The 13,465-nt window shown below is 49.7% G+C and overlaps 1 protein-coding gene across 1 annotated transcript in view; it reads left to right on the forward strand.

The window, feature by feature from the left end:
• TXNDC16 (thioredoxin domain containing 16) overlaps positions 1–12,604 on the forward strand; it is a 41,338-nt gene extending 28,734 nt beyond the window's left edge. The window contains exons 16-20 of the mRNA XM_050898226.1: positions 1,967–2,051; positions 6,445–6,583; positions 7,207–7,367; positions 8,910–9,100; positions 10,505–12,604. Coding sequence (XP_050754183.1) covers positions 1,967–2,051; positions 6,445–6,583; positions 7,207–7,367; positions 8,910–9,100; positions 10,505–10,788 — 860 coding nt within the window. The 3' untranslated portion in view covers positions 10,789–12,604. The remainder of the gene's footprint in view (positions 1–1,966; positions 2,052–6,444; positions 6,584–7,206; positions 7,368–8,909; positions 9,101–10,504) is intronic.
• Positions 12,605–13,465: the final 861 nt, after the last annotated feature.

Below are 13,465 nucleotides of genomic sequence, written 5' to 3' on the forward strand. Positions count from 1 at the left end.
GGGAGGGAAGATCTGGTCAGGAATGACCCTGATGAAAGGAGTAAGCCTGGACTCTGCTGAAGGTTGTTGTGATTTAGGAGAGAATTCCTGCAGCCGGGGACGCTGCGGGGCAGCACGTCAACACAGGCTTACATCTCAAGTGGGTATTTAAAGTTAAATGCTTGTAGAAATGCTCTCCTGAGGAAGTTTGGATGTGAGCCTGCTCTTTTCACGTCAGGCTGTGTCCTTTAGTGCCTTATGGCACAGGACATGCTCACGATCTGCCCCATGGCCTTTTCTCCAGTAGCTGGGGCACAGGCAAGTTCGCAAGGGTTTGTTGGTGAAGTTCTTGGTGATCCTTATCAGCTGGTCGTATGGGTTGCTTTTCTCCCAGCACTGATAAAATCAAGTGACCAAAGACCAAAGAGCTGGAAACCAACGTCAAACCCATCCGACGGTGGTTTCTCTATATCACAAGACGAACCAGCCAAGCTGTGTCACCAGCTTTGTTGTATGTGTGTTGTTTCCTACAATGTCTGAACCCTTAATGAGCCACTCCTTTAAGGATCTAAGCTTCCATTTGGAAAGGAAAATAGTGTAAGGGAAAGTTTGTGGTCCTTGTGGTTCCAGGGAAACACAATGGAAAATATGGCTTTGAGTGTAGCTGGAAAGCAGGAGGCAAAGAACCAAAAAGTGACCAGTTTTGAGGCAAAGAACCAAAAAGCGACCAGTTTTGAGCCAGTCTCAGTCTGTTCAGGTCTGAGTCACCGGTCCCAAGGGCTTGGGCTGGCCAGTTGTGATATGACGGTGAACGTTACGAGGAACAGTAAATAGTATCTGAATGAGATCTTATTTAAGTTATAAAGCAACATATATCATGGCTGTATCTGAGATGTAACCTTAATGCTTGGGAAAACGTGATTTCTCCAAAAGCATGATTTCTCAGTCCTCTTAAGTCGGAAGAGCCTTTTTTGTTGCTTTCAATTGCTCAATACAAAGGGGGAGGGGGGGTGTGGGGTGTTGAAATCTGCCCCATTTTCACCCTACCTTTGGCAGCAGCGGTTTTGATCTCTGAACTATAACTGTATTTTACAAGCTCACGCACTGTGGCTTGCCTGTTCTCACAAAGCTTGTCCCTCCCATGGATCCAGCTGCCTAGAACTGAGGATGTTTTATAATGGCGTAAACCACCTCTGGAATCAGCTTCATTTCAGGGCTCTGCTCTCAGTCTCTCAGCACAGCTAGATTCAGCTGTGATGGATCGAGAGAGCCCCAACCCAATCCTTTCTCCCCATCCTCTACCTGACCTCGCCATCTCCATAAGGCGAGTGGTGGACCCTCGCAGCCGCTGCTGTGTCCAGCTGTGTCGGCGGCGGTGCTGCCCTCTCTTTGCAGCTGCACAAAGCGGTGAGGCACGCTGTGGCTGCAAGGCATTTAGCTTTTTGACCTTCCCTGTCCTAGCTGGATGCCCGTAACAGACCCTGCCTGCTCTGAGGAACTGGATAAAACCAAAAGACACTTGGGGGAGAGGTTGGTTTATCTGCTGCGCACTTAGCACTACTCCAGTCCAGTCATCATCAGTCATTTCCAAAAGGTCACTGGGGTTTATAAGATTTCTATTTAGACTTATAATTGGTCTCCTGTTTCTAAGAACACTTACGGACTTCAAGTCCTTAAAGACATTTCATTTTCCATCAGTGCCTCTGTCATGCAGATCCTGGAAACTCAGTGCTGGTGCCGAAAGAGCAAATACCGTTCTCATAATAGGAACTTTCCTTCTGATCCTTTCGGCCACTGCCAACTCCTCCTCCCATAGCCTGCGGCCATGAGACGCATCCGTTTCTCATGAGCCTCTAGTCGTAGTTTTGTTCCCAACTGACAGTTTGCTGTGGGAGGGTGTTATATATGCAGACAGTGATTTGGTTTCAGGAGGAAGCTGACACTTCTCTTTCTATTGTTTATTTTTGTATGTTGGTCTTTTTTACAGCCAGGGAAGCTTTCGAAGAGGCAGGAAACATCTTAAGTGGCCATGTAACGATGGGGATGTATTTCGAAGATGATGCCTTGGCTTTGTAAGTTGTTTCTCTTTTTATTCAGTGAGAATTCAAACTGATCTGCATTTCGTGAAAGCCAATGCCTAGAGCAAGCATCACTGGGCATGCTGAGTGTTTATCAGCAGCTCTAAGCAGCTACGAGTGACGTAGTCCTGTAGGGAGATTGGTCAGGACTCAGCCAAAGGGAGATGTAGCCCTGGCTCTGCCACTGATTTACAACCTGTCCATGGGCAACTCATTTAGCCCTGTTACAGTTCAAGATCACTCTGGGTATTTTCAGTCCTCCAGCCCTGCCAGCCCCCACGCATCTGTTGGGTTCCTCATACAAACAGGACCAAACTTTTGTGGAGGAAAAAACAGGCTGGAAAAATGATACTTTCTAGCTAGGATCTGTGCGTGAGGAAGAAAAAAACAGTTCTGCCCTTCTCTTTCCATCAGGAAGAAGTGATGAGTTGTTACTGGTCTTCCTCTTTCTGCAGTCCCTTCACCTTCTTGTCTCCTCTTCCCTGCCCTGATGCTGAGAAGGTGCCTGCTGAGGTGGGGATGGGGAAGGGGAATGTAAGGGGATTGCTGCAAAGCCAGGGGTGTAAATGTGAGTCTTGCTCTGATGGTTGCCCCCAGTTGCCAAGAGCAGCCAAAAGAGAGGCTGCTTGTGACTACTTGCAGGCTTTCTTGGCTAGCAGTGGAGTGGGCATTGTGTCTGGGTGCTGGAAAATGGCTTGAAAGCCCTGAAATAAATGCCGTCTTTCCATGCAGTTGCCTTGGTGTGGAGCAGACGGCCTTTCTGCAGCACTGCGAAAGGCGTTAAACCCCTTTGGTCTCATCCAGCTTCCCGGTGGGCACTCGCATCTGGCTGTGAGATGTTTGCCACTGCCAAGGATGGGGATGCAACTGTCTTTTCAACAGTTAATCTTACCGTGGATTTTTTTTTTCTTGAAAGATGTGCCCACCCGTTTCCTTCCCCTTGGCAAGAGCAAGATGTTACCGCCATTTCGAGACAGAGCTTTGGGGACGTGCATCCTCTTTCTGCAGGAAGAGTGCTGGAAAAATATAGCAGCCTTCCTCCTGCACATATGGTAAAGACGAAGCGAAGGCTTTCTTGGTCAGTTCCTGATTGAATAAAAGCATCAATTGCGGCCCTAACTTTAAGCCAAATTGGAGCTAATGGGATCTGAGCGTGTATCAGTCCAGGCATTTAACTGTGCCATTAAGAGCCACTCCAGCAAGGGGCAAAGTGCTTTAGATTAGACTGTGAGAGATGCTTCAGTGCCTATAAATGCAGCTAGATCCAGGGGGAATCTTCAGCTTGTCTTGGCATCCCATTTCCATCAGGAATTAGCTATCAAGGCAGAGTTAAAAATCCCAGAAGGTCCTTGGCCTGTTTTCCAGGTGTGGGTTTAACAGCCAGTAATGCAACAGTGAATTATTTTCCTTAGTTTCTTACAGATGCGATGCATCTCTAGCGTGTCTGATGAGACATGGGCATTTTTGTGGTATGCACGGAGAATAAAAATGCAAGTATCTTGGTAGTACGTCTCTATTAACCAAACTGTGGCCAAAGCACCAGCCGTGGTTGGGTCTTAGAAGCGAGGCAGTGCCAGGCTTGTTCAGTGCTGGGGTGGGAGACCGCTGGGTGATGGCAGGTACAGAATTCACAACCAGCAAGCATCAGGGTGAAAAACCTGACCCCCCAAGCTAAAAGACTTTTCTCCCCTAAGGATCTCAGCCCAGTTGATAGAAGGGAAAAAAGCAAAGGAGGGCAGGGTGATCTTAGAAAACAAGATACCAGTAGAAAAAGCCTGTGTTCTCTCAGCAATGACACATGCAAGAATACACCTCCATCTTCCTGCTCCAGCCGCAGTCTGCAGCGTGCTCCTGTTTAGTTGGAATAGTTAATACAGTTTATATAGATACTCATTCTGCCAAGTTTGGATTTTGGCTGTGATTTGTGAGTGAAGCTACTGTAGCTGGTCATCTTCTCAACTGTAAGTAGAAAGTAAACACTGACAGGAATTCCTTATGCAAGAGCCAGGCTCACTTCCCTTCTTCAGAAAAGAAAAGCTATTCTTCTGCTAAACACTCAAGGAGGAAATGTTTGTGGCTCCCAGGTCACGGAAAGCTGAGTCCCCTCTTCCCAGAGCAAAAGGTATACAAAATACACAAAGAATGTTGTTAGCAAAACTGTTTGCTTAGCAAGCACCTGCTCGGTTGGTAACTAATGAAAAAAAAAAAAAAAAGCATTAAGGAAGAAATGCTTTGAATGAAGTCATTCATATGAAGTCTCATAATGAGAAATTATTTCTTTCTCAAATACTTAGATGTCATAGATTCCTGCCAAGTATTTGTTTGCAGATGTTTTCGATTTAAATGCAAGTCTCATGTTACCCATCGAATTCCCCTGCTATATAAATAGAAAGCTGTCATAAGCAACAATACGTCCACTCAGTACCAGTAAGATGAGAAGTGATTTCAGGGTAGACTCTAGCCATTAGATGGGAAATTTGTTGGTTTTCTGGCAGCATTTAAGAAACTTCCTTATCAAAGGCTGCTGAACAAGTTGATTTAGTTAGACACAGGGAGCAAGAGTCCTTACCTCCTCTGAGACATGATCAAGCCAGAGAGTCTCTTTAAGACCTGTGGAAGTTTGAGAAGTTCAAAATCCCTGAATTTAAAAATTTTCTAGCGTTTTACCATTCTTAGTTAATTGCAAATACAGGTTAATTAACAGAGAGGAAAGTGAAGGACCTTCCTAATAGATCAGAGGATTCCCAGCCATGACCAGAAGTGCAAAACTCAACTTCCTTGACTGGTGGAGCTCGGGAGTCTGGGCAGAAAGGGGAAAGCTTAGCTCAGAGCTGGATTTACGAAGTTAAATTAAAGAAAGCAGAGGATACTGCAAAACGAGACTGCAATGGCTCGGATAAATCCAAGAACATTTTAGCAACAGGATTCACAGCATTTGAAGGCCTCAGGGAAGTCCAAGGTCGTTCATTACTGCTGCTCTGTATCAAGACATCAGTGCAGATCTTGGGTGCCCCTTAGAAATTTGCAGTGGGTGTATTATTTCCAGACGGATAAGTACTGTGATGGAGGAAGTGAAAGGCCTACGTATGGCATCATGGAAATGTGTTATCTGCAGTTCCCTCCACTTGCTTTGTCATTGGTGACCTAAACCACCAAACACTGAGATTTTTAAAGCGAATTTGAACAAATATCCATCCCGTTCAGAACTGCTAAAATAAGTGTCCAAACTGAACTTGCCTGAGCAAACTGTGGAGGGAAGTGCAATAGGCTGTAACATGACTTTTCTATGAGCTGCCTTTCATTAAAAATAGGTAGTTTGTTCTGCAGTAGGCTGAGTCTGTGTTGCATCTTCCTCATACGGGGAAAAAAAAAAGATGGACCAGATTACTTTTCAAAAGGGAATCAAAGGCTTTCCACTTCCCCACCTCCACAACCCAAAATGTCCTTACGCCTCACTCACTTCCCCAGCAATTCTGGTGTCACAGCCTTTGAAAAATTGCCAGCAGCCTTTGAAAAATAAACTACAGACACCCCCAAAAAAACTGTTGAGGCAGCTGACTTCCTCCGTCGCGCCCTTCCTCTGGGCACTGACATCTGAAGCCTTCAGGACTGAAGTTCCTCAAACTTCCAGAATATTGCTGTCCCATCTTGATGTACCCCCTGCCCTTTCATTGCTCAGACTTCTCCTATTTTTGCCCTTTCCGCCTTCTCAGCTTTTCTTTAAATACCTTTGAACCCTCTTAACCAGAAGAACGTTGGGGAACGAAGGATGAGCTGGTTTCTCCACCAAGAGTATACGTGTGCAGGCTGTGTGTGTTGCTCTAACGTGGGGCTGGACTTCAGCAAAACTGCCCGTGTTCACCAAGCCAAAAATCAGATCTCCTGGAGCTTATTTTGGGTAGGCTGGCCTCCCTCGGATGGAGTCTAAGACGTTCTGTTTGCCTTAGCTTGGGAGGCAGAGTAAAGCACTGGGTGGGTATTTGCACCACCTAAACTTAGGTGTGAAAATGAAAGAGAAGCGCCAGCAAATAGCTTAGATGGTGGTGTTTTGGATTTTCCCTATTATTTAGCTGCTGATGTCTTCTTGCAGAAGAAAGTGCTGGGTTTGTGCATGTGTGTATATTTAGCGTCTGGTTTGAGCTGGGTAAGTGCGTGTTTCAGAAGGGGACGAGGGAACACGTCAGCCCCATCTCTCCCCATCGAATCAGGACTGTGCAGGGGGCTGGAGAGGAGACGATGGGGAACGTGACCCTTTCTTCTTGCAGGTGCCTGTGCCTCTACATCCCTGTCCCCACTTTTCACCAGGAGGATGCCAGCTCTGCGTGCAGCAGGTTTGATGGGTGTCAAATCCCCCCGGCCAGTTCTTGTTACCATCCCTCTTTTTCAGATCCCGTAAATACATGGTGTCTCCCCCAGCCCTCCTCCTTGCCAGGAGCGGAGGTCGGAGCGTGGAAGGCATCGCTTTGTCCAAACAGAGCACGCAGGACATGGTGCGGATGATTAGATATGAATTGCTGGACATTTTTGTAAGTTAAAAAAAAAAAAAAAGTGTCCTTTTTCCATTGCGGTCGTTTGCAGGAGCACTGATTATAGCGTGGAACTGTGCAAAATAAATATGTTTGCTCATTATTTCTATCATGCTGAGTTACGTTTGTTTTTAAATTTTATGGCTTGGATCAGACAGTCTGGACAGAAATCTGCTGTTTGCTGTGTGGTCGCGTGGGAGGAGACCCTGGGAGTCAATGGCCTGGCTTGTGCTCATAGTCACAGACCCGCTGCTCTGGTGGCTTGGCCTCTCTCAGGGTCCGCTCCCTGCCTCTTGCACATGCCTTGCAAAGCCTGGTTCTAGGCGTAACACGCGGAGCTGGGCTGAGCTGGCCTTGCTTTTGCCTTCTCTGCTCACACCCCTTCGTCTCAGAGTGCACAGCTGCTCACGCAGACTTGGCTTGCGATGGGCAGGGTTGGGCGTAGACATCTCCAAAGTGCACCAAGATCCCAGCAACCACGCTTGTTTTCGAGCTGCTTGCATTCAACAGGAACCCTACAGCCTTGCTTACCCCCTGCGCCCCTTGCATAAGGACAGAAAGTCTAATTTGGTTCTGTTCTCTCCTCCCCGTAAACCCCAACTTCTTGTTTTGATGTCTTGCAGCCAGAAATCACCGTGCAAAATCTGCCCCGCTACTTGCAACTCAGAAAGCCCTTCCTCATCTTGTTCAGCGATGGTGACATCGGTCAAATGGAAAGCAAGGAAATGCTGAAGCTGGCAAAAGGAAGAGCCCAGCAAGTGTTTGTGGCTTGCTGGTTGAACTTGTGAGTGTGGAAAAAGGTCTTGTCTTCTTTCCGTTAGCTCGCTGTTAGCATTTCAGGGCAAGAAAAAACTGAGTCGGCAATTACTGAAAAACACTATCTAGCTGGTAATGTGATTATTCCCGTCTGAAGTCATCATGAGTTGGGAGGTCAGATCATTTAGCAGTGATTCAGTATGTGTTCTGGGCAGCTGCAAAATTGCACGACAAAATAAAACTAGTAAATATTTAATTGATTGCAGTTTTCAGTAGAGTAAAACTTTCTCAAAGATACTGCATGGTAGCTTGACCCTGGCTCTGGTGTTATTTGTATTTTTGTCACATGTGGGGGGAAAAAGTAAATTTGCCCTCCTGGAGTGTCTTGTGGTGCTTATTCCATCAGCAATTAGAGGGAAGCACAACAGGGCAATTACTGATTGTTGACTGGGGGAAAGAAAGTTTTCAGAAGAAGGGACAGCCAGAAGAAGCCCCATAAGGCAAACTTAAATAGAAGGTTGTAGGAGAGGGGATTTTTTTTAATCCTCCCCTCCCTCGTTGCGTTTTCAGTTTTTAGCCTCTGTTTGTTTTGCCCAAGCCCAGAGACACCTCACTGTCTTAATCATAACGTGCTTTGAAGTCTGGGAAGCGCCTCGCAGCGTGGGCTGAAGTTTAGCTAACAGGGAATGCACATTTTTTTCAAGAGAAGACGATTTGTTTGCCAGTAATGCACAAGAAACGAGAGCCCCTGGAACTTCCCCACCTACACATCTGCCTTTGCTCTCCTTTCGTGAGAAAGAAAGAGCTGTCCTTTGTCAGAGCAAAAGGGCATTGCCGCAAAAGAGGGCAGAATATGGCCATCGGCTCGGCAGGAGTAGCACGGTCCTAGAAAGAGGACCTCATTCCCATGGCGAGAGCCGGCTCAGACCTCGAGCATCACTCTCAGCCTGCAAATAGTGCTGGAAGCACTCAGCATCTTCGTGGGCTTGCTGTCCCTCCGTCTCGATGTCCTCTTTTGGCTCTCCCTGTGTCACTTGGGGAGGTTGCCTTTCCAGCTCCTCGGGCTGTGGGGAAGCACCCAGCAGCTGCCCAGGGGCTGGACCGCCTGAGCACAGCCCTCTGCATCAGCTCCTGCCTTTCCACCCCCTGGGGACTTGCTGCAGCCGCGGGGCAGTGGCAGCAACTGGGCTGGAGGGAGCTGGTGGCTCTCCCTGCAAAGAGGGGCTAACCACGGCGGGCTGCAGGACCTGGCCCGCTCCCATCTCACCTGTTACTGAAAAACTTACGGTAGAAACCATTTCACACCCTCCTACGGAGTTTGCCCCAGCTCTTCCTGCTGGAGGATTTCTTTACACATCTCATCTGCTGTCCGCTCCCTCTCCGTTGGACCCTAAGGGCTTGCTTAAAGCATTGAGCTTATAAGTAATGCGGTGAGCTTCTACAGCTGTCCCATAGGCAAAACTGTGTGCTTTGCTGGATGTGGCCCAAGGGCTTTGGTGCTTGCTTGGCTCTCAGTCCCGTTGTGCTGCCAAACCGCTGGTGAGCAAGTTGAATCTCCTCTTCCCAACAGGAAGAAGACTCCAGTGGGAGGCGGGGTCCTGAAGGCATACTTTGCCACCGTGCCTTCGCTGCCTGTTCTCATCTGGGTGAACCTTCATGCCGGGGGTCAGGTATTCAAGTTCCCATCAGAGCAGTCCATCACTGAAATGAACATCTTGTCTTGGCTGGAGAAGCTAACAGCAGGACTGGAGATTCCCAGCAGTAAGTGGATGCACGTTTGTAACGTTCCTAAGCACACACTGTTAGCTCCGGTCTGTTTATGAGAAGATGCTACGTGCAATAAATTGTCTGCCCTGGAATTTAGTGATGGAAAAACTAGCTATGCTGGTTTGAGCTGGAGAAGTACAAATAGTTCGGCCAGAAGAGAATACCCGCACTCACGAGTTTGCTTCGGGACTGTTTAATGTTCAGAGCCAAGCGTGAATAGATCTGAATCATCATCTCTTCCCCGCAATAATCCCCAAACCTGGCTGTGCTCTCCGCTTGCTGCGAACAAACCTTCTGAAACACAGCTTGCTAATAAAAAATCTCCTGACTCCCAGTTGTCAGCATAAGAAATAGCTGCTCTTTAGGCACCTTCCAGCATTTTTTTGGACAGGAGAGGATAAGGAAGCAGGTGCTTTGCTGTGGTCTTTGGGACATAAAGGGTTGGCTTGTACCGTGAAGCTTTTCACTGCATCCCTCCTGCCTTGATCAGCCCGCTGAAGCTTTGGAGGAAGGCAGCACAGATGTGCCTTCCTCATGGGTTATGCGTAGCCATAGGGTGCCACAGGGATCTTGGGAACTGCCGGCTGCCAGCCTGCTTCAGGCTCCAGAAGGGCGATGGGGTTGACTCCACTTGATCCTTGTGAATTTTAAAATGAGCCTTTCAAAGCAAGTGTTTCCAAAAGCGTGTTGCGGTAGGATGTGTAGGCTCTCGCCAGAGCTGAAGACACCATTTCTGACCCAGTAATCGCTGGGAGAACCCTGTGAGCCAGCTGTCCTCCCACACCTCTTTCCATTGCCACTGCTAAAGGCACCTGGCTGTCATGTACGTCTCTAGGTAGGAACCTTAGTTTTCAGGGGTGTCAGAGGGGTGAGCTGATGGCTGAGCAGCTCTCTGCATGGCCAAGGGCTGTGCCAGCCATCACAGCCTCCTTCCTCAGGCTTTTAAGTGCTACGAACCATGTGATCAGTCTTAAAAGCATAAATTAAAGAGCATCCTTATGTAATGGGACCGCTTCCTCCTCGTATAGACAGCAGTCTCCCCTCCTAATGGCATGTCAGTAATGCAGTCATTAACACAGTTATCTGAGACCCGAATGAAACATCCACCCACTGGTGGACAGACCCCGAGTGTGACCTTTGCGTGGGGGTGTCTGAGGACAGAGGACCCCTTTGGGGAGCAGAGCCTTGGCCAGCTCCAGTAAATACTAATGCACCCCTGGCTGGTTTAATTTGGGTGATGGTATTAGTTTTGGAGGAAAGAGGGTGGTCTTTAAGAAAAGATCTTTAATTTTGCATTCACTGGAAGGGCAAAAAAAGCCATAATTCCTTTGAAAGGGAAATGTCCCTAGAGTGGGGCTGCATAACTCTTATTAACATGGGACTGTATTTACTTCGCAGGTACCTTGTCTGAGGAAGACTGGAAACCGCCTCTCCCTGCTTACGACTTCCTTCAGATGATGGAGACCGCCGTGCCCGAGCTTCCCCTCCGCACCTCCCACCTCCGTGGGGACACGCCGGCACGGCACCAGCCCAAAAGCCCAGGAGGGGACACCACCGTCCGGGAGGAGCCGTCCCAGGAGACCAAGGCAGAGAAAGTCGGATCCCCTGGGAGAGACCTGCGGGGGACAGCCCCGAGGCTGGCAGCAAGGGAGAAGCAGGGCAAGAGACACAGCGAGCTCTGAGAACTGGGCATCCCCCTTGCCCGGGGCAGTGAAAGATGTGGGACGGTGCCCAGAAAACCCTCTCACGTTCCCAGCCCTCCGTGAGCCTTTACACCAAGGAGAGAAGTGCTTTTACCTGTAAATTAATGGTGAAGGGATAAAACAGCCCCTAAGTCTCAGTGTGAGTTCCCTGCTGCAGTGTGCTGGTCATCCCGGCTGCTGTGGGGATTGCATTTCACAGCAAGCTGTGAGAGCAGATCTGCAGGGAGGTTGCTGCGAGGGAGCTCAGCCCACCCCATAGCTGGGGGAGAGATGGGGTGAGCTCACCACGTGCTGGAGGCTCGCCCACGCAACGGACTACGCTGGAAAAGTCGAATCAGCGCAGCCCTGCTCTATAGTTTCTGTATGTCTCACATAGGCGCTTCGGTTGCCCCCGAGCAGGAAGGGGTGAGTGATTCCAGGATAGAAAGCACATTTCTCTCCTTCTGGTTGCAGCAGCGGCTCTACTGATGGGTGTCAGCAAGCCCTGCTCTCAAAAAGTGATTACATCTGCGCTGTAACCATGTGGAGCTGAGTGGGCAAGCATGCCACCCACTCCGGGGCTGCTTAAACTGGCACCCGCTTGTGTTTACACCTGACTTGTGAACCGAATTTGTGAGCATGTTCATCCTCGGGGGTGAGAGGAGTATCTGGTTAAAGCAGTTTTATTACGAAGGCCAGAGCTCAGGTCATCACAACAGCCGTGAATAGCCAGGACAAAAATTTGCCAGCAAATCCCAAGGGCAGGGAGGTTGGAAGATGGCTTTGCTTGGTGCTGGCATTTTCTTGGTTACAGGCCCAGGGGGTTATTTGCAGCCTCGATTTTTCTTTGCTCTCAGTGACAGCAGCAAGGTCAGCCTCCTGAGCTGGGGACGGTGCGGGGAGTGAGGTCTGCAGAAAGCCCAGCGCTTTGCAAACGAGGGGAGGGAGACGAAGGGCAAGGCTGGCAGTGCCGGGGACAGACCCTTCCGAGGTGGGATGGAGCTGCTTCACATCCATCGGGGACAGGGAGATGCGGGACCTGGGGAAGTGGCTTTCCAGCCTCTGCCCGTCTCCTGGGGACAGCAAAAGGTCTGTCGTTCCTTGCTGGAGGACCTGAGTCTGCAGGCCAGCGTGGGATGTGGGCTGGGGAGAGCCGTGTGTTTGGAGGGAACGCTTTGTCTAATCCCACCCATGCCATGACATCTTCCCATCCCCTTCAATAAACATCTGCTCCCTTCCACAGCACCGCTGAGATGTGCTGGGAGGGTCGGATCCTCCCCCTTCTGGCTCTGAAGTTACTGGGGAGGGGAAGAATTGATGGTAAAGAACTGCTGAGAGCATTGTAAAGTCTATATTTCTCATCGTGCAAGCAGCCCACATGGTTGGGAGTATTTTGAAACGCCCAGAAATAGACCATTAGTCCTGGGCTCTCCTTGAAGCCCTTAATTGAAACAGACCGTTTTTGGACTTAATGACAGGCTTAGAGCCAAAATGTAGGTATTTAAAGTAATAAACTGTCGCATGCAGATCAGAGCCTGCCATGCAGCTGAGTATTCCCAAGGGAAGGAGTAGGTCAGGGCGCGAATAGATCCTCCGTGATTTCCCGTCATTCCTCTTCTGTATAAGGTCCTTACACTGCTGGGCTCTACGAGCTGTACGTCGGTCGTTTCCCATCCTGTCCCTAATGACGCCACTGCTGCCCTTACAGCATCGCTCCCCCGCTTGGTGCAGGTGAAGTGCGATATTTGGGCTTGTCATTGATGTCTTAAAGAAATTCTGTCTCAAGTACAGTCAATCTGCATCTGTCTTGGACGCAGCGTGGTGGGGCTGGTGTCCTGGGCTGGGGTGGCTGGGGTGGATGCACCCCTACAGGAACGCTCCCCCAGCCCACCGAGCCCTGCAGCAGCAGGATCCCTTCCTTCAGCAGGATTTGTGCAACAGGAGGAGCGTTCCCGCATCCCCGCTCTTCTTGGCCGCCCGTCCTTTTTCGATCGCGGCCCTTTTCTTGTGCAGCATCGGGGCAGGAGCTTGTCACTAGGGGTCAGTGCCACATCTCGGTTATGGCTGCAAAAATTGCTGCCTCTCCCAGTGCTGTTTAATTGATGCTGGAGCATTGCCACCAAAGCGATGGGGAGTCAGAAATGGCTATCCCGTGGGGTCCTGTGGGGATGCTGGTGGCTGAGGGACTGTTTGCTCCTAGGGGCAGTGGCGGTAGCAAGCCTGGAGGGCTGGGGAGTCCCGGCTCTACAGGCTTCAGCCCCCACATCAACAGCGGGATCCATCAGCTCAAGCCTCCTGGCTGGGGTTGGGGGTGCCAGGAGCCCCGAGCCGAGCCCAGCCAGCGGGTCCCTGGAGCTGCCGGTGCAGGCACCTGCGGTGACACGGGGAAGGGACATGCTTGTCCGTGTCCCACCGCTGCTAGCATCGAACTGGGTCGGCAGCTGTGTTCGCTGGAGCTGCTGACTGTGAGCGTGGGTGCGGGTCAGGGTCCTGGACCACATCAGGGTGCACGGGCCTGGCTTTGAGTTTGCTGTTTTGTTTTTTTTAAATACAAAATGTCTTTTTCATTGCGTAGCACAAGCAGGCACTTAGGGAAATGTATCGAGGCATATATGTGCCAGGGTATGTACGGACAGGGAGAAAATGTCAGGGATATCGGGGACAGTTTGATTGTGCT

Source organism: Gymnogyps californianus, chromosome 5 (assembly GCF_018139145.2).
Source record: "Gymnogyps californianus isolate 813 chromosome 5, ASM1813914v2, whole genome shotgun sequence".
Taxonomy (NCBI): Eukaryota; Metazoa; Chordata; class Aves; order Accipitriformes; family Cathartidae; genus Gymnogyps; species Gymnogyps californianus.